This window comes from Caloenas nicobarica, chromosome Z (genome assembly GCF_036013445.1).
Source record: "Caloenas nicobarica isolate bCalNic1 chromosome Z, bCalNic1.hap1, whole genome shotgun sequence".
Taxonomy (NCBI): Eukaryota; Metazoa; Chordata; class Aves; order Columbiformes; family Columbidae; genus Caloenas; species Caloenas nicobarica.
In genome coordinates this window covers 38,754,800-38,773,814 of record NC_088284.1, presented here as the reverse complement: position 1 = coordinate 38,773,814, position 19,015 = coordinate 38,754,800, and the positions used below count along the sequence as shown (strand labels likewise).

The window sequence follows — 19,015 nt, the reverse complement described above, 5'->3', positions numbered from 1 at the left end:
TTAGTATGTACAAGAATCTGATGTCCATAGAATTTTTGGTCAAGGAATTGCAGAGATGAACTTCATATTATGTGAACGTGCTACTACTTAGTTTCATTTTATGGCTCTTAAGCTCTTGTTTTGGAAGAGAACAGGAACAATCTACTCCTTTCTGCTCATGATTTTGTAAGCTTCTGTCATACTCCTGCTTTGTGATCTCTTTTTCAGAGACATCTTTAGCTTTAGTCTGTCCTTTCACAAAAATTACTCATATGTTTTATCAAGGCTGTCATCTTTATTTGAATGTTTTCAAGGTTACTGTACTGTTTTTGTGATGAATTTCCAGAATTACTCAGGTAACCAGATGCAGAGTTCAGAGAGAGGCATAATGAGATTTCCTGTATTCTTGTTCTGCTTTGTTTTTAACAAATGCTAGAGAATCATTGGTTTTGGTTTTCTGACCACTGCAGTGTATCAAGCCCGTGTTTTCATGGAATCATCCACTCTAATTACAAGATCTCATTTCTGAATGATAATGGTCAGTTTGCAGCCATTCACTACATAAATAAAGCTTTGGGTTGTTTTTCCCCTTCTATATTTACCTATTTCATTATGCATTGAAATTAATTTTCCAAATGACAGTCCAGTTATTGAGTATCGTAAGATTCAGAATAAACCTTTTGTATTTTTCACGTTCATCCTCTTCCCTCTGCCTCAAATAACATTGTATGGTCAGTTCAGCATTCTTTGTTACTTTTTAAACTGTCCTTTTATTTGGATTATTACAAACATATTAAGCAGTACAGATTTTCGTGAAGCTCCACTAGCTCCTGACACTATAAAAACTGTTTGTTCTTGTCCTATTTGTCTTTTTGTTAATTGCTTTTTAGTGCAGGTGAGAACACTTCCTTTTAGAACTTAGTTCTCTGTAACTGCCTTTGCTCATATACCTTGTTAACTGTGTTTTAGATATATTTTGTTATAGTCTTGCTTTAAAACCACTACAGCCAAAAAATCACCACAGGTCTTTGCATCAGCTTACTGTATATGACTAGAAATTTGCAAGTGAGAGAATTATATTCCATCCTTTATCCATAGGTGATGAGTTTTTAAAAATCCATTCTGTATGTGCTAAAACAATACAAATTTGACTGCCTTCAGTGTCTACCAGGTATTATAAATCCAGTACACATAGTTGATTTATTTCAAAGACTTTTGATAGATTCAAAGGTGTATATTGATTCAAAATCAATAAGATTTGATTGAATCAGTAGTTCTATTGAGTGTATGAGGCAAAAATGACAGCTTTACATACATTACTGTTTAAAAGTTTTCATAAAATATATTTTAAGGAAAAAATGAAAAAAATGGCTCACTTTTAGATTTTTATGTAAGTTTATATTTATGAAGAGAATTTTGACAGAGGGAGGTAGTTAAAAATCAGTGTTAACTAGCTAACCTTTTAAGTAGATATTGATCATTGTCACTGACTAATATTGAGATATTCTAAAAAGTATAACAGAGTAAAAGTTTATGCTTCAAAGATGCATGCGTTAGGAATTAAGAGGAGGCAACCAGAATGAAGTAAGTGTTGGTCAGTGGGCATATGTATTATATGTATTAATAATATCCAAATTTAAAATTTAAAAAGTCTTCTGAAATATAAATTATGTAAGCACAAGAATTTATTAATATCTGAGGCAGGATGGTGCTAATGACTAAAGAAATATGAAAGGCAGCTTTCCAGGTAGGCAGAACTTAGTTTGAAGATGTCTACTTTTTTGATCTGATTTTATCTGTTCTCATGCAATTGAAACCTGACAGTTTGGGATTGTGTGGTTGTTAAAACTGATAAGGATTATTGTGACTAACTGGTTAGTAATAAAAACTCCTTTGTAATCTGATTTTATCCAGGAGGCAAATATGAGGCCACAAGAAACTTGCTTTCACAATCCACAACTGAGATTATATAAGGCAGATGCAGAGATATCAGCTCTAGCTAGTTTGAATAAAAATTACTTTTTAAAAGGAACAAAAAAAAGAGGTTGAATACAAGGAGACAAGTTAGTTCAGCGTGTATATGGTTGCTTTGTTTTGTTTTGTTTTCTCTAAAATAAATACAAATATCCTAAAATATCTCAGATGTTATATACATATGTATGTATATCTCAGACAATATATGCATCAACTTTATCTTTCAATCTGATGCTGCAATATGAAATCTTTATATTTTTGAAATGGTAAAATATTTTAATATGTTGTTTCTGCATGTATAAACTCATATTTACCAGTGATGAACAATCTTATTTATTTGTTTTAAATTTCTTGAATGTTGGTGCTTGATCATTAAATATAACATCTGCTTTCTGTATGTCAATTCTTAAGCCAATACAATGTTGATTACAATTTTTATTAGAAAGCTGATCAAAAAGCAGTATCTACAGTTCCAAAATGGGTAATCACTTTTTTAGCAAAGTATTTGAAAAGTTAGTTGATATTAAATTGGAGACCCAGTGTAAGAAAATTATCCTTTTTGAGAAGTTCAGCATACAGATTGTGATAGCCTAAAAGCAATAAAAATGTTTATTAAAAAAGGAGTTGTGGGGATATTCCTGTGAGAAAAATGTTTTAAGTATTTCTGTTACCTCAAAATTGCCACATGCAGATGTTTGTTCATCTGGGAAATAAACTTTTGTCGTTCACTAGATGGCTTTTTTTATAGTAGTTTAAGTCTTCTAAGATAAGATCCAAGAGTGTCTGAATAAAGAATATATTTAATCAACATTGTATAAAATATATGAGGAGGAGAGAGAACTAATTATATGCTTAGAATCAAATAATTCAGTTTGGTATGTATGGACATGGAATGTGGCTCCTAGAAACAGAATCATAGGATGGTTTGTGTTGGAAGGGACCTTAAGGACCATCTAATTCCAACCCCCTGCCATGGGCCGGGACACCTTCCACTAGACGAGGTTTCTCAAAGCCCCATCCAGCGTGACCTTGAACACTTCCAGGGATGGGGCATCCAAAGCTTCTCTGGGCAGCCTGTGCCAGTGTCTCACCACCTTCATGGTGAAGAATTGCTTCCTTATAGCTTATCTAAATCCACCCTCTTTCAGTTTAAAGCCATTACCCGCTGTCCTGTCACTACAGGCCCTTGTAAAAAGTCCCTCTCCAGCTTTCTTGTGAGCTGTCTTTAGGTACTGGAAGGCTGCTATAAGGTCTCCCCAGAGCCTTCTCTTTCCTGGCTGAACAACCTCAACTCGTGTTCATAGGTGAGGTGCTCCAGCCCTCTGATCATCTTTATGGCCCTCCTCTGGACTTGCTCCAACAAGTCCATGTCCTTCTTATCATGGGGGTCCCAGAGCTGAATGCAGTACTCTAGATGGAGTCTCACGAGAGCGGAGTAGCGGGAGAGAATCAACTCCCTTGACATGCTTGTCACACTTCTAGAATCCATGTAAATTACTCTCAGTTGACTTCCTGTGCCACTCCCCAATCTGGAATGGCTTTGGGCAATGGATCTGTGCAGTGGTAAGTACTACATGTATTTTGTCTTTGTTCCATTCAGTACGTCAATAACTTTTTTCTTGAAATCGAGCTTGAAAATGAAGAGGAAGGAGAGTAAGATGGTTAAAGGTGACCAGATGAATGCTGAGAAGAAATAGGGCGTATATATTTATTTATATATTTATCTTTAAAAAAAAAAAAAGTTTCTCCTGGCTTAACAGTTGCTTGCTGTCAACATATATTTTTTGATATGCATTTTAGAAGTCATCATTATGCGAACAATTTATCTGCATTGTTCATAGTGCAAATGTTATTGTACATTTGTTGACTTTTTGCTTACTGGAATGTTTGCCAGCAAAATTGCAAACTGTCAGTAATGGTTTTAATGTGCAATAAGCCCTTCTCTTCGAGTGTTGAGTGTTCTTGTACGAGTTTCGTCTTTCCTTTGAATTAACTATTATCAAAAATTGTGTGGCTTTATAAAAGTTGTAGAGAAAAATGTACAGGTCACTCTTATAACAGAAAACACCAATTAGTATTTTGGTATTTCTAGAGATGAATACAGTCCAAATACTAATTCCATGTATTCATTTGGTATGTACTTCAGGAGTTGGAAGGCTTTCATCATTCATAAAGCATCTCATAAATTAGCAATATATTAGGAAAGCATTAATTCACAGAACTCATCACACATTCTGGAAGAAAATTTCTTGATAGGAGAGCTGGCAGGCAGCAGATCATTCTGTAGCCTTGGATGTGTACAGAGGCTAGTATGGAAACTCTAGTAGTATGAGTTAATAATATAATATAGAGGTATACCCACAAAAAATTATCACTAAGCACTGATTAAGATGGTTTAAAGAGTAATGCTCCTTTTCATCTTCAGGAAAAAGGAATACAATGTTCCCAAATAGATACAGTTTGTGTATTCATAATGTGCATTTCTGAAATCTATGTCTTACAGGTTGAAAATAGTAATAGATGAACTGATGCAAACACAGCAAACGCTTCTGAGCAAAGAGGAACTTGTGTTGGAACTGGAGAAAAAAATAGAAGAGTCCTCTAAGACTTGCGAAAAGAAGTCTGAGTAAGTCGACATGAAATTTCCAAATGTTATAATTTCAGGGAAAAGCATCTGTCATACAGTTCCTAAGACTTCAATAAGAAATAACCTCCACCAATCCTGTTCTTTTTCTGTGAGAAGTGATTATTGTGAAAATCAACCCACAGCAGATCTTAATTAATTGGAGAACTCATCTTAGTGTTGGGATGGCTCAAGAGCTGGACCTTTGGTTTGTGTTATAACTTCAGCTTAATGGAAGAAGAGGAATCAGTTCAGATTACCTCTCTATTTGATGGAATTCATTGTGTAGATGTAATTTTGTGAAAGACTTCTTCAGAGTCATGTGCAAAACATACTCTTATACAATAATATGTTTGGAACTCATCAGGTTAAGTTCATTCTCTGTTGCATTTCCTTTACAAAATTGAACATAGATCTGATACCATGTAGTACTGCATAGTAAATTAATGAGTCTTCTACAGTGCCATAAATAAAACATTACTATAAAGAATCATTCTTGACGAAATCTTCAGGTTTTTTTCTACCTCTGTTTAGAAAAAATATTCACATTACAGCCTAAACTGAAGTTATACAACTGATAAAGAAACCTTCTGTTTGTAGTGATGTTTCTCTGATCCTTGTTGCAATCAATCATATCCTTACTAACTTGGTCATAAATATTGGTTTACAATACCGATGAATTGTAGTGCAAGTCTTCAGGTAATCTTGTCTTCATTCAGTGAAGAAGTCTTGCAGCTCTTTGTTGAAGGCATCTTGTCACTGGATACATTGGATAGTATTATCCAAAATGTTATGTATGTATATGATATCAAATGATTTGATTAGATGCTTTCCTGTTCTTTCTTTGGTGAAATTCACATGTACTTACATTGTATTTTCCAATTTTTTGGTTCTTGACCTACCTTCCTTGCTGCCTGTTACTTAAAAGATAAACTGTATTTGAACTAGATGATTTTTTTCCCCTCTCTCAGTATTGCTTTGTTATCAGTTATCTGTCTCTGAAAACAGTTCAGGCCTTCCCTGTGTTTCTTGCTGTGAGTAGGCTCCTTTGACTGATTCTGTGGCAGATGTTTGTGGTGTTGAGATTATTTCAATTCAAACTCTACCAGTACCTGTAGGTCTAAATAAAAGATGGGAAATCTGGCTTAAGTTTCTAGTTGTAAGATAAGAGCTTCCCTGAAATCACCCCAGTTTTAATTTGTCATTGATCATGCTTACCTCCAACAGGCTTACCTCCAGCCTTTTTGTCTTTTAACTGCAGTGCAGTAATCAGGATGTTTTTGCATGTGCTGCAAGGCAAAATGAAAGGTGAAGGTAGTTCAGCAATAAATTAAAGTTTGCCGCTTGAGTCAGAGGTCATTCGGTGCGCTGTAAATCTATCGTCAGGAAAGAAAGTGAGGATGTCCATTCCAAATGCAGGAGCTCTGGACTCTATATTGTTGTTAAGCCTCACCCAAGGTGCTGAGATTTGCCCTTCAGTGCTGAGGAAATATCTTTGTCTGCTTTATATGGGCAAAATTATGGTAAAAGTCTGCAAAATCATGTTTCTGCTCTTCACTTGAACCAGTTTGGACTTGGCCGTCTCTTCACTTCTTTCTGACACAACTTCAGTACCACTGTTTCTGATGTCACCTTTTATTCACTTCCCAACCTGTTGCCCTGTTCTGGTCTTGCAAGGATTCTTCACACGAGATGTCACTCTGAGTTTGCTAGGAGCTCTTTCTAGCCACATGGACTATAAAGTTTGCACTTATACGAGCCATAGGCAAATAATTGTATGGGTTCTAATTCCTCATGCATAGATGGAATGGGGATCATTCTCTGTTGCTTTTGTATGAACCAATTAGAGGATAATCCATCTTGCCACAGTTCAGGAAAGAGAGTAATTTGTGACTTTTAACTTGCAGGGTATTCTTATTACCTCCATATCATGATGAGTTGAAACCATTCAGTGTTTGGGATGTTGTCAGTCTAGCCAATGTGTATTCACCAAGGCCCTGAGGATGGTGGAAGGGCCACCATTTTCAGAGTGATCTCTTTTTTCTCTCATAATAAGGACCAGATGAATTAACATATCCTCAAGATACTTGAGGATAATTCCAGAGTAATTGTTCTTGTCTTTGTGTGATGCTTTTAGATGTGTGCGGTCTCATGCCAAACCTCAGTTTCATGTCCTCTGGTTTTGTCTTCATACATCATACTTATCCTTTTTATATGAATGACCATTCTGCTGATTCTGTGGAGTTCTGTTCTTTGGTGATTTATTACAGTGCTCATCTATAGGGATGTGATTTTTATCTTTTCCTGATGATAGGGATTTTATGACAGATGGTTCCCTTATCACTCTGGAACCTATTTGAATAGTCATTTTGCTCAGCATCAGTTTGCGAAGGAACAATCTCAATGTCAACGAATTTTAAATTTATTTTTTTCTCCAAGGGTAGGGCTTGCAGGAGGGTCTGTCTTACAGGATTATCCTGAATACGTAGGGTGACAGAACAGTGTGATTTTTCTTTATACTGTCCTCATTCTCCATACTTCTGATCCCTCTACCTCCTTAATCTGTTCTTGCAGTCTCTGAGAACTCTGCAACTCTTTGTAAATCACATATTGCTGGGCTCCAGTTGAGTGCTTTTAAGGGTGTCTGTATTGTACTGTGAATGGTTCTGTCTTTTAGGCAGCTTCTGTCCATCTTTAGTTTTGCAGTTCTTGGGGACAGTAGAATCATCTGGGCACCTGTAGATGTTTTAAGTTATCTGCTTGTCCCTTAATGTCTGAATTATATCTATCTTGGAGTGTTCAGGAGTATGAGAGGTATGAGGGGTATTCAGAGAAGAGCCATAAAAATGTGAAGAAGATGAGAAAAAAAATATTTTTGCTCCTCAGAGTTCAATTTATTTAGTTTCATAAGAAGAATGTTAGACTGCAGTCCAGAAATACTTACGCAGTAGAGGACCTTTCAGTCCAGAAGAGACAACGGATATCTGTAACTTGACACTAGACAAATTTATACTGGATGTAAGGGGAGTTTAATAGTACAAGTTATTATTACAACTATGTGGATTGTGGCGGATTTCTCATCACTGGTAATGATAATCTAAAAATGTATTTCTTTTCTAAAGGATGGGGAATCTTAGTGTTTATAAATTCTGTCAAAAGTGGAAGAAAATAATATTTTCATCTGTATTTGTTACAACGTGATTTTTGTGATATATTGAGAAAAGAAAATGGCAAAGTCAGTGTTTGCTTGCATTGTCTTGTAGCTTTGAAAATTTTCTAGAATTTCTTTATGTCTTTGTGCCTTTGAACAAATAATTCTGTTGAGGAATTTTCATGCTTTTTTATCTTTTTTTTTTTAGCTTTTATGAATCAAAGTATGTATTTTAAATCATGTAGATTTTTAAATTGTTTGTTATTTTTCTCTGCAGTGTTGTACTCTTGCTGAGCCAAAAGCAAGCACTGGAAGAACTTAAGCAAACAGTTCAGCAATTAAGATGCTCTGAGGCAAAATATGCAGCCCAGAAAGAGCTACTGGAACAAAAGGTTCAGGAGAATGATGGGAAAGAGCCACCACCTGTAGTGAATTATGAAGAAGATGCCAGATCAGTGACTTCTATGGTGAGTTTTACATCTGTTTTGCTGAATTGTGCAGCCTTGCTATTATACTTTAGTCTTGGGATCAGAGTCTCAAGATACTTACAGGGATGACTGAAGTGAATAAACTCCACTTTGGATTTGTGGAGACTTGTTTAGAAAAAGAGTTCAGTTGTGTGATTTTTTTTTAAGTTGCAATAACTTGTAGCATCCACTGTATGTCTGTAGACTTGGTTTGATCTTCTGTACGCTTGATGCTTAGATCCTCATTAGACTGTTTTATAAGCAAAATTGTAAATCCTTAAATAGATTTAGTAAACATGACTGAGTAGCTATTGGTACTTTCATTTGCTGTGTTGAAGAAATTACATTCACAATTGTAGATAGAATGCCAACAGTAAAAGCTATTAGAATCACTCCACACATGGTATAATTGACAAATGAATTTTATGTACTTAATTAGTCTTTTCTTAGAACAGAAACAAACACTGATTTCTTTGCAACTTATTTTTAAATGTTTATATGCTCTTACTAATCAAAAGGAACTTTTTACACTATTGATGAGACCCCATGTAATTTATATAAGAACTTTGCTGGTATTTTATGTGACTTCCTTCTCTCAATTGTGTGCAGCTGTGTGTAGCGATAGGCCACATAAAAAAAGCAAACAAACATTACCTGTTTACTAAAGGGACAAACACTAGTCTTTGCTTTTATGGATTAGGTTTGACATATACGAGATGCTTATTACTTGTTTTCTTTAGAGGTTTAGCCTGCCGTTTCTTTTGGCCCACAGAGCAGTAGCTCACTTAAATGGTAATGAAATGGTTGTATCTTGGAGGAGTGCTTTTGTTTCTTCTATGTATTTGTGGAACCAAGTTTGTTATTTAATTCCATTCCCATTCTACAGTTATACTCAATTGTCAATATTCTCTTGCTTCCACTGCTACTGTTTAATATTTACAAGGCACTAGCAGGTGGTTGCCATTTTCACTGGTACAAAACATTATTTTACAAAGCTTGTATGCTTGTCATGATGTAGGAGGAGATGATAAGGCACAAAAAGATGGAGAAGGAGAAACAAAGGATCAGGATAATGATTGTGAAAGATTAGGAGTCTTGGAATGTTTTGGGTAGGCTATCTTGGTAGTTATTTCATGTAATATCCTGTAGTTGTGCTAGTGAATATTGTCTGTAAGAGTTAGTTGAAACGATGAGTCTCATCAAGAGAATGGCATTCTTCCACCTCAGTTCAAGATAACTAATCTGTCTTCTGGTGTCCAAATCTCTGTTTCAATGGGTGGTAGAAAATAATCTATTGCATATATGTACAATGCACCCTGAAAAATTCTGACCTCTCGATTTTTTTTTTTTTTTTTTTTTTTTTTTCCCCCCCCAATAAAAGATATCTGTGATAATTTATCTTTTTTTTTTTTTTTTTTTGTGGAGGAGGTAAATACTGAGATTTCTTTAATGATGCAAGAAATACATTTTTCCATACACTAAATGTGCTGAGAGTAAGAAAAATGTTGCTATTTTGGCTTCAGAGAATTTAGTCTTATAATTTGTATGCAACAGGAAAAATAATGGAATATGACTTAAATGCTGGATGATTTCCCTTGAGCAAGTTATTTAAGACAGGCAAATACCACCTACATTTTGTTTAATTTTGAAGCTGATATCCTGTGATACTAAAATTGACTAAAAGCGGCACATACAACTGCAATCTGAATTAAACTTTTTTCAAATTGCTGTACCTCGATATGGCAGTCTTGACTGTATCTCAAGACAAAAAAATAATACGCCGATGGGCTGTTGGTATAACTAAGCATCCTGGTGATTTTTATAATGGATTATTTTTTTAGTAAAAGTCCTTAAAATTATACAGATGCTGAATGATTAGAAATAAAATGTTCTTGCTGCTGATTGCTCATCTTGGTGTCATTCAGCAGTTTCATCATTTCTTCAGCTATAAATCTGTTTAGGTTTCTCCTCTCATCCAAAAGCAGTTCATCTAAATGTTGATGCTACACTTCAATATAGTTATTTATCCCTCTTCATAAATTCATTGTAACCACTTATTTTACAAATTATTATCCCAAGAATGACAAAATCATAATTGACTTGTGTTGTGAGCATGCATATGAAGTAAATTTTCATGTATTCAGTCAAAAGTGGATTTTTTTCATAATTTAAAATTAAAAATACGATATACAATACAAGTTTGTCAAGTTTCATGTCTCTTTAATTATTTATATGGTATCATGTAAATACAGGTGATTCCACAGTGGAATAGTTCGCAAATTGGTTTTTTTTTTGCATTTCTTACATTAGGTAACAGTACGATAGAATACTAACAAGGAATGGAATTCTAAAGTGCTGTTTGGTGTGTTTTTATAGACAGTGTTATATTACGTGTGTTATAACTTCCTTTGTTTCCTTGTTCTATTTTGCCTCTGTTAACTGTAGGAAGTTTCATATTTTGTTAGTGTCTTCAATATGGGTTGGTTTGGTCAATATATTTCATTGTTTGTAGATTGTTAGCTGTGTATTGGAGTTTATGTACACATTTTAAGAAAAAAGGAAATTGATGGGTGATTCTGATTTGTTCATTAATGATAGCATAGCAAGAAGATTAAAAAGTTCTATTTTTGACTATTCCTGAGCATTGCATTTAACAATTTTGGCATCATACGTGGAAAAATAAACCACATTTTTTTGTTTCTAGCATTTCTACAGAGATAACCATGCAAGACTGATAATTTTAATGCTGAAGGTACTACAAGTTTAAAATAATGTACTTAAGCCTCTTAGAGTTTTGCAGTTGTGATACCATTCACTATGTAGTCAGGAGAATCATAGGTAATCATAGTTAACTGATTATTCCTGGTAAAGAGCTGTGGGTTTTTTTCCAAAATGTTGTAGTATCCAAATTGTTACATATTATGTCACTTTATGAAAACTAAGCAGTAACCGGAAGCTTGAACTCACTTTTCAGTGTTTAGATGTTCTGTTAACAGATGTATGGCCTGTCATTTGTCCTAAGATATATATGCTATTCTTGCTGTTAATATGATCAACAGACCATGGCGGTAGTCCCCCATAATTAAAAAAAAGAAAATGACAACACAACTTTTATATGTCTAATGATCTGATTAGAAACAAAAACATCAGGAATATTTGGAATATTGCAGTGCCAGTTAACCATTTACTTAGCTAATTGAGTACAATTATGGTGGTTAGCGTTTCATAATAAGCCTTCGACTTGGAAATTTTTAAAGAATAGGAAATATTCAGGGAATAGATTTATTCAGTATCAAATAGTAATTCACTTTGTTTAGCAATAATACAGTCAAATCTGTATGCCACTTTAAAATGTCTTCTCCTTTTTCCTTGCATGTTAAAAACAAACCGGTGAAAACCCATTATTTTTAAGAATATATATTTAAAACCATATGGTATTCTCAATATAGAAATGTTTCATATAGATTTATTTCGTGTATACTGCAGCATTATACTGGAACCACTGATAAAGCTGAGACCTGGTATGCAGGCTCTGCAATACTTGAAATACTTGTCAGCAGGTGGAGCTCAGTGCCAAAAGACTAATTATGACTGAATAATCAAAATATTTCATCATTACATATGTTTAAAAAGGCATATGAACCACAGAAATGTGGAGGTAAAAATGTGGGTACCCATCTATCTAACAGCTAAATAATGTGAAATTTTGAGTTGGTTTGGTTTTCTGATATTTTGAGGGTTTTTTACAAATAATAAAATACAACTGTAGTGTAGAAAGACACTAATGCATGGCTTTCAACAGCATGTAAGCCAGCTAAAAGCTGTGCAGCTACACTGGCCGTGGAGCAACAGTACAAAGTCACTGTGCTTTCTCCATACACTCACAGAATCACAGAATGTTAGGGATTGGAAGGGACCTCAAAAGATCATCTAGTCCAATCCGCCTGCCAGAGTAGGAACACCTAGGTGAGGCTACACAGGAAGGTGTCCAGGCGGGTTTTGAATGTCCCCAGAGAAGGAGACTCCACAACCTCCCTGGGCAGCCTGTTCCAGTGCTCTGTCACCCTCACGGAGAAGAAGTTTCTTCTCAAATTTAAGTGGAACCTCCTGTGTTCCAGTTTGTACCTATTGCCCCTTGTCCTATCATTGGTTGTCACCGAGAAGAGCCTGGCTCTATCCTGTGACAGTCACCCTTTACATATTTATAAACAGTGTCCTCCGTAAAGGACATCCCATCCAGCTTGGTTGTCAGTATGAGAGGCTCTGGAGCATGGATGAGTCAGGAAGAAGATCGTAATGTCTCTGGTAACATGAACTTGTGAAAGGTACACAGGGCAGAACGAAGCTGAAGCATCATGGTATCATGATACAGCCAGTAAGATGCATCCAACTATTAAAACACCATTCCAGGAGAGTACCATTGCTTAAAACTGTGTACAGTGGAGTAACAGAAAATGTGTATTAGTGAGAGATTTTGCATCTCTAATTCTGGTTTTATCTGTTGTAACAGAATTATCCAAAAGGAAAAAAAATATAAAAGTTCACTGCATATCTGATTGGTTTTACTATTTGTCATTCCTTTTTAAGAGGCTTCAGAGAGATGCTATTCTCAGCAATTGCTTTAGAAGTAGGATAAGCCAGCTTTTAGTGAAGATTGTGGTAAATTAGTCTTAGAGTCATCCTCTGCCAGTTTGGGTTTGAGGCAAATGTTTTCAGAATTCTCACTAAAATCATAATTGCCAAATTTGATTGATTTGTACATTTTGAATTTTAAAGTCAGTTACATAGATATGAAAGGACATTTACAGGAGTTGGATATATGATTAAAGATGCTTCATTAAATGTGTTTTAGATGATGTATCATAAGGCCCTGAAATATAATCCATTGAGAGATGTACCCACACTCTAGGGAGTCTCCTTTTCCCATGGTCTCAGGCTGTATGGGATCTTTGTTTTCAAACAGATACAGGGAGACAGTTAGCTTCTGTGACAGCCCATTGCAGCAGTAGCAAAAAGCTTGATAGTAGGGAAAAAATTGTTATTTTTTTTCTTACTGACTTAGAAAAATTGAGGAATTCCTATGCTCTGTAATGCATCACTAAACAGCTCCCTTGTTTATCTGTCCATGTAAGTAATTTTCTACTGATTTCTGGCTCATGAGATTGATAGAAAATTAAGATTACATAAGAGCATCTAACAGGAAGGGGTAGGGGAGCCTTTCACAGTTATTTGATTTATGTATTTATAAACCCTGTATGCTTACACTGTGCTCTTCCAAGATTTTAAGTGTCTTGTCAATAGAAATAGGGCCAAAGTAAGTCTGTGCAGTGTTGGCATCCTTATCCTTTCTCTAATCTGTCTTGGCAGAGGAAACACTGACAGTGCAGTCATGTTGTAGAAGTCATGTCTATTATTTCATAAAAGACATGGAAATAAACAATTACATTTATTGGATGCCTGGACAGCTGAAGGTCAAATAAGTGATCTTAGCTTTGGGCCACTTTCCAAGCTTGCTGGCTGGGGTGTGTGTTTCTGGCTTACAGCCAGTATTTAACATGGAGCAAAAATGCTCCAAATGTCAGATGCTCCTAGGAAGTGTGGAGGATGAACTCTGTTCCTCTTGCTTTCAGAGTGAGTATGTTCTGGCTTCTGTTTCTTCACTTCTTAAGTCCCACTTGTCTGACAGACAGATCAGAGGAAGAACAATTGAAAAGGAGATGCTAAGAGACAGATAAACTCAGTCATACTTTGTCCCGCATGTGTATTACTGACGGGTCCATAATATACAAGATGGGAGGACAATGGAGCTGTCAGGCTCACTGTCATTCCAGTGAACATGCCTAGAAACTTCTGAACTAAAAGATTAACCTAACAGTAGAATCATGGCATCATAGAATGTCCTGAGCTGGAAGGCACCCACAAGGATCATCAATTTCAACTCCTGTCCCTGCATATGACAACTCCGCAGTTCACACCATGTGTCTGAGGGTGTTGTCCAGTCTCTTCTTGAACACTGTCAGGCTTGGGGCCGTGACACCTCCCTGGGGAGCCTGTTCCAGTGCTCCACCACCCTCTGGGTCAAGAACCTTTTCCTCATGTCCAAACTAAACCTCTTCTGGCACATCTTCCTGCCATTCCCTCGGGTTCTGTCAGAGAGAAGAGATCGGCGCCTGCCCTTCCTCCTCCCCTGGTGAGGAAGCTGCAGACCACAATGAGGTCTCCTTTTAGTCTCTTCTTCTCCAGGCTGAACAAAGTGACATTAGCTGTTCCTCATATGGCTTCCTCTCCAAACCCTTCACCAACGTCGTAGCCCTCTTCTGGACACTCTCCAGTAGCTTCATATCCTTTTTATCCTGTGGCGCCCAGAAATGCACACCGGGCTCCAGGTGAGGCCGCACCAGTGCAGAGCAGAGCGGGACAATCACCTCCCTGCCCGGCTGGCCATGCTGTGCTGGATGCACCCAGGACACGGTTGCCCTCTTGGCTGCCAGGGACACTGTTGGCTCATGTCCAACTTGCTGTTGACCAGGACCCCCAGACCTCTCTCTGCAGAGCTGCTTTCTAGCACCTCGTTCCCCAGTTTGGATGTACATCCAGGGTTGCCGTTTCTCAGGTACAAAATCTGGCATTTGCCCTTGTCGAACTTCATGTGGTTGGTGATTGCCCAGTTCTCCAATTTGTCCAGATCCCTCTGCAGGGCCTCTGTGCCCCCGAGAGTGTCGACAGCTCCTCCCAATTTGTGTCATCAGCAAATTTATTAGTATTCCATCAAGTCCTACATCCAAGTCATTTATAAAGACACTGAAGAGTGCAGGCCCTAAGATGGATCCCTGCGGAACCCCGCTAGTGACTGATCCCCAGCCCAACATAACCCCATTTACTAGAACCCTTTGAGCCCGGCCCGTCAGCCGATTGCTCACTCACTGTACTTTGTGTTTATCCAGCTGTGTGCTGGACATTTTGTCCAGGAGAATAATCTTTTTGTAGACTGAGGCTTAGAAGTTATATATTTCTTCAGGTTAGCATATTATCTATCAAAAAGTGTTGAGCAATAACCTGACCTTGAGCAAAGACAAAATTAGAAGTGTGAGTGAACTTTGGGAGGAACTGAGGGAGGTAGCTTGTTCAGAGTAAACAAAAAATCTCAGAATATTTTAAGTGCAGAATTTGTTTACCCACTCCATGTGAAGGAGAGTATATCTACTTTAGGTAAGTACATATGTGTCTCTTGAACTGCCAAAAATATTTGAAGAGCTTTCAATTTTCCTTGAGGGAGAAGCCTTCATCATAGTAGTGTTGCAGCATTGTATACCCACTGGGGATATGTTATTTCAGTTAAAATCTTCTCTGTGAATTAGGAAAGTGTCACTCAGAGGTTTGCCATTGAACAGAAATCACATGCTGTGGTATCCAGTGTATGTTTCAGTATGCGTTGGAATGTTTCTCTATGTGCTGAGAGGAAAGAAATCTCCTCTAGAATTATCACCATTGGCTTCTTCCTTTTTTTTTCATAGTGATGGGACTGAATTAGTGTGATTATAAACTTCTCCTAGCCTCTAGGCAACGCACAGCAAATAATGTGATAGAATTTGTCTGCTTTAAATCATCTATCTCCTTTTTTTCTTTTTTAAGTGGCTGTTCAAAAATACCCTTGTTCTTAAAGGCAATTATTGTGCTTCTAAAAGTCTTTAAAATCTACTATAAAATATTTATTGTAATTAGAATTTAGGGTTTTAATCTAGTGATACTGGTAGTTTATTGCTAGATTTGAAGCATATGATTTTATGGTTTGCTTTGTGGCCTCTACTCTTTTTTGCTGTATAGGGAAGATCTTGCCTGCTGCAGACTGAGAAAGCAGAATGGTGATCTGACCCATTTTTTAGAGCATGACCCTTAAGATACAGGCCAGATCATTTTTTTCTCCTTTTTATTTTTCACTGTTGTTGATCATCAACAGTGGGATAAATGAAATAGCATGTTTCACATATCACTGTATTTTTTTCCTTGGGTCATCCTGTGGTAAGATAGATGCAAAACATTTCTGGTGAATTTGGGATCCAGGTGCCTGAACATCAACATTAATGCAATTTTTAGATTGCTTAAGTTATCCTGCCTGACATCAAGCTGTGAGTTATCTGCCAGTCCCATGTGGATGTCATGGATAACCTAAACCAAAAAGAAAACTAGATACTAACACTTTCCAACAGACACTTTGACGTTCTTGGGTCAAAAAAGTCTTTAACTTTGTGGAAAGTGAAAGTCCCATGTGAGATGCGATAGTCACTGTAATCTAGTAAAAAAAATCCAGGATTACTTATCTTGGCTTCCTTTTGGGGAGGTACAAGAACAGGCCACAAGAAACTCATCTTTATTTGGCTCTTGTGTTAAGGTAGTGTGAGAAAGGCAATGTCATTTACATGAAGATAATAGTAGATATCCAAGAGTTTCTGAAACTAATGTCCTCATCCCAAGAAGAGGGGAAGCTTCAAGTATCACAGCCAAGATGCATGAAGATTTGTCATTCTTGAAAAATGAATGAAGGCCTTTACTTTTGGGGCATTGTTGGAGCTCTGATGAATTACTTCTATTTTTAATCAATTCCTGACCTGTATGATTGTGTGGATCAAAAGCAGGTTTGTTTTCTGGAAGTTACTGCAGAATTTTTCTGTAAGCAAAGTAAGGTTGTATATCTGTACAACTCAAACCCCTCCCCTCCCCCCCCCCCCGCCAAATTAAGCATATTGTAGTTCAGAATGACTTGCCTGCCTCAAAGTTTGATTCTCTTGGCTGGACAGAAAGCAGAGGAGGTTGTTATGGGGAAATAGCTCAGATCTGACATTTGAGAGATGCTGAACTTAGATAATCTCTTTACCAGCTGCTCTTAATGGGTCCTTTTGTTCCTAGTCAGCAAGTACTTGAGCAAGTAAAGTTCTTAGTCAATTAATCTATTTTCTATTAACCCTTTTAGGGACTTATTAAAACCAGTTTCAACAGGCATTTGGCTTCTTATTAACCTTTAGCAGCTTAAGATACATAAGCATTAAGATACATAAACATGACATTTTAATGAAATGAGATTACAGATATTTCCTGTCTCAGTGAATCACAGGAATCAAAATTGCAGAGAAAACGTCTCTTCAAATTATTTCTTTGAGATTTGATCACACTTTAAAATCTACTTGCATAGGCTGTATCAGAGATACGATAGTGAATGAGTCCTAAACGCTTATTAGGATGCAGCAGGGACCAGCTGCTTGAAGAAGGCTGGGCAGTGCCCTTACTGATGGGGTGCCATCTCATCCAGGAGGCAGGGCCAAAGACAAAGCTGGAGATGGGTTACCTATGATACAGCTCAGGCCAGGACTTGGTGCCTAGGGCTGAGCTGAAATGGAGATGGTGGGCACGTGGTCAGGGGTGTTGCGAATCTCCCAGTGAGGCTCGTCAGGGCTGCTGAAGCCTACCTCAGGACCTGGACATTCATATTCTGATAGATGCTAACTTGCTTGCCACAGGAAATAACTGCTTTAATTTGTTGATTTGTAGGTGAGTTGAATGTGAGGATGAGGAAATGGAGCCAACCTGACAATTTGAAGATGCATGTGCTGTTTTGCAGGTTGTCAGTATTCCATGAGAGAGAATATTTCCAGGAGGCTTTGGCTTTGCCTTTTTCAACACATGGTGCCACAGTGATGTGTTGGGTGCTAAATTAAAGCATAAATAGTGTAATCAAGAAAAATACATGATACAAGTGATATAGCCTGAGAATTTAAAGTATTAGGAGCTATATCTGCAAATATTTAGTTCTGATGTGCCTCAGAATTACTTGTTTTATTTCCAGATCTCGGCTTCAAAATGAACTAAAATCACTCAGTGTTTGGGTTTATATGTAGTATAAACTTCTATTATTCTCCCTTTAAATTTACCTGGTTTTGCCAAAACTTAGTAACAGCGTGGACTTTCACAATAGCTAATAGAACTGAAATTATCTCATTCTGGAAACCTGTATTTAGCATTTACTTAGTGACTGTGATAAAAATGAAGAAAGTAACTGTAGGTAGGAGAGAGAGAAATGGAAGTCTTGACAATTTCTGTATCGTGATAACCTGCAGTTTTCATCTTCTGTGCTAGCAGCTCTCTAGAGTGGTTGAACTTGTTAATTGTTATACAGAATTTACTCTGGGTGAGCAGAGAATGTCACAGTGCAGAAGAAGGTGATGTGACTGAGCAGGTATTACACTGAGGTGGCTTGTATACCATTGTACTAAAAATTGTATACCATTGTACTCAAACAGGACGTGATTCTTTAATTATTTTCAAGTGAGAGAAGATATATTCAGAGAGTGTACTAAAAAGGTAAAAAGAAACTTCTGAGCTTAAAAAAAACCAAACCAAAACAAAACATAGGTACACAAGTCTTTCATTATTCTGAAAGGGAAGCTCCAATCCTCAAGGAAAATGAAGGTTCATAGCTGATATAAATTAAATTTTCTTATGTTAACTAGTTTGCTGTAAAACTTAGCTGCTATTTATAGCAGAAAGGGGAGACGTTGTCTCTGAGGGGGCAGGCAAAAAGACAAACCTGTAGGTGGGAATTGTGAGCATTTTCTACCCAACAGGATCTCATTACAGTGTAATTATGCTTGTTGAGTGATAACTGATGCGAGTTCCAGGCTACAGTAATCTGTGACAAGTACATAAGGGATGATGTGTCCTCAAGTAATCTTTTTATGGGGCATTGAAGTAGCTTTTTGAAATATGAGACAGTTTTTCTCTAAGACTATTCTTGTTGAGGAAACATCCTCTTTAAGGCCACTAATGTGG

The 19,015-nt window shown here is 36.8% G+C and overlaps 1 protein-coding gene across 2 annotated transcripts in view; it reads left to right on the top strand.

Annotated features, from left to right (window-relative positions):
- The window catches only part of FER (FER tyrosine kinase), a 175,524-nt gene that overhangs the window by 41,841 nt on the left and 114,668 nt on the right, over positions 1 to 19,015 (top strand). For both annotated transcript variants that reach the window (XM_065655872.1, XM_065655873.1), the window contains exons 9-10: positions 4,457 to 4,579; positions 8,005 to 8,194. In XM_065655872.1, the coding sequence (XP_065511944.1) occupies positions 4,457 to 4,579; positions 8,005 to 8,194 (313 nt within the window). The remainder of the gene's footprint in view (positions 1 to 4,456; positions 4,580 to 8,004; positions 8,195 to 19,015) is intronic.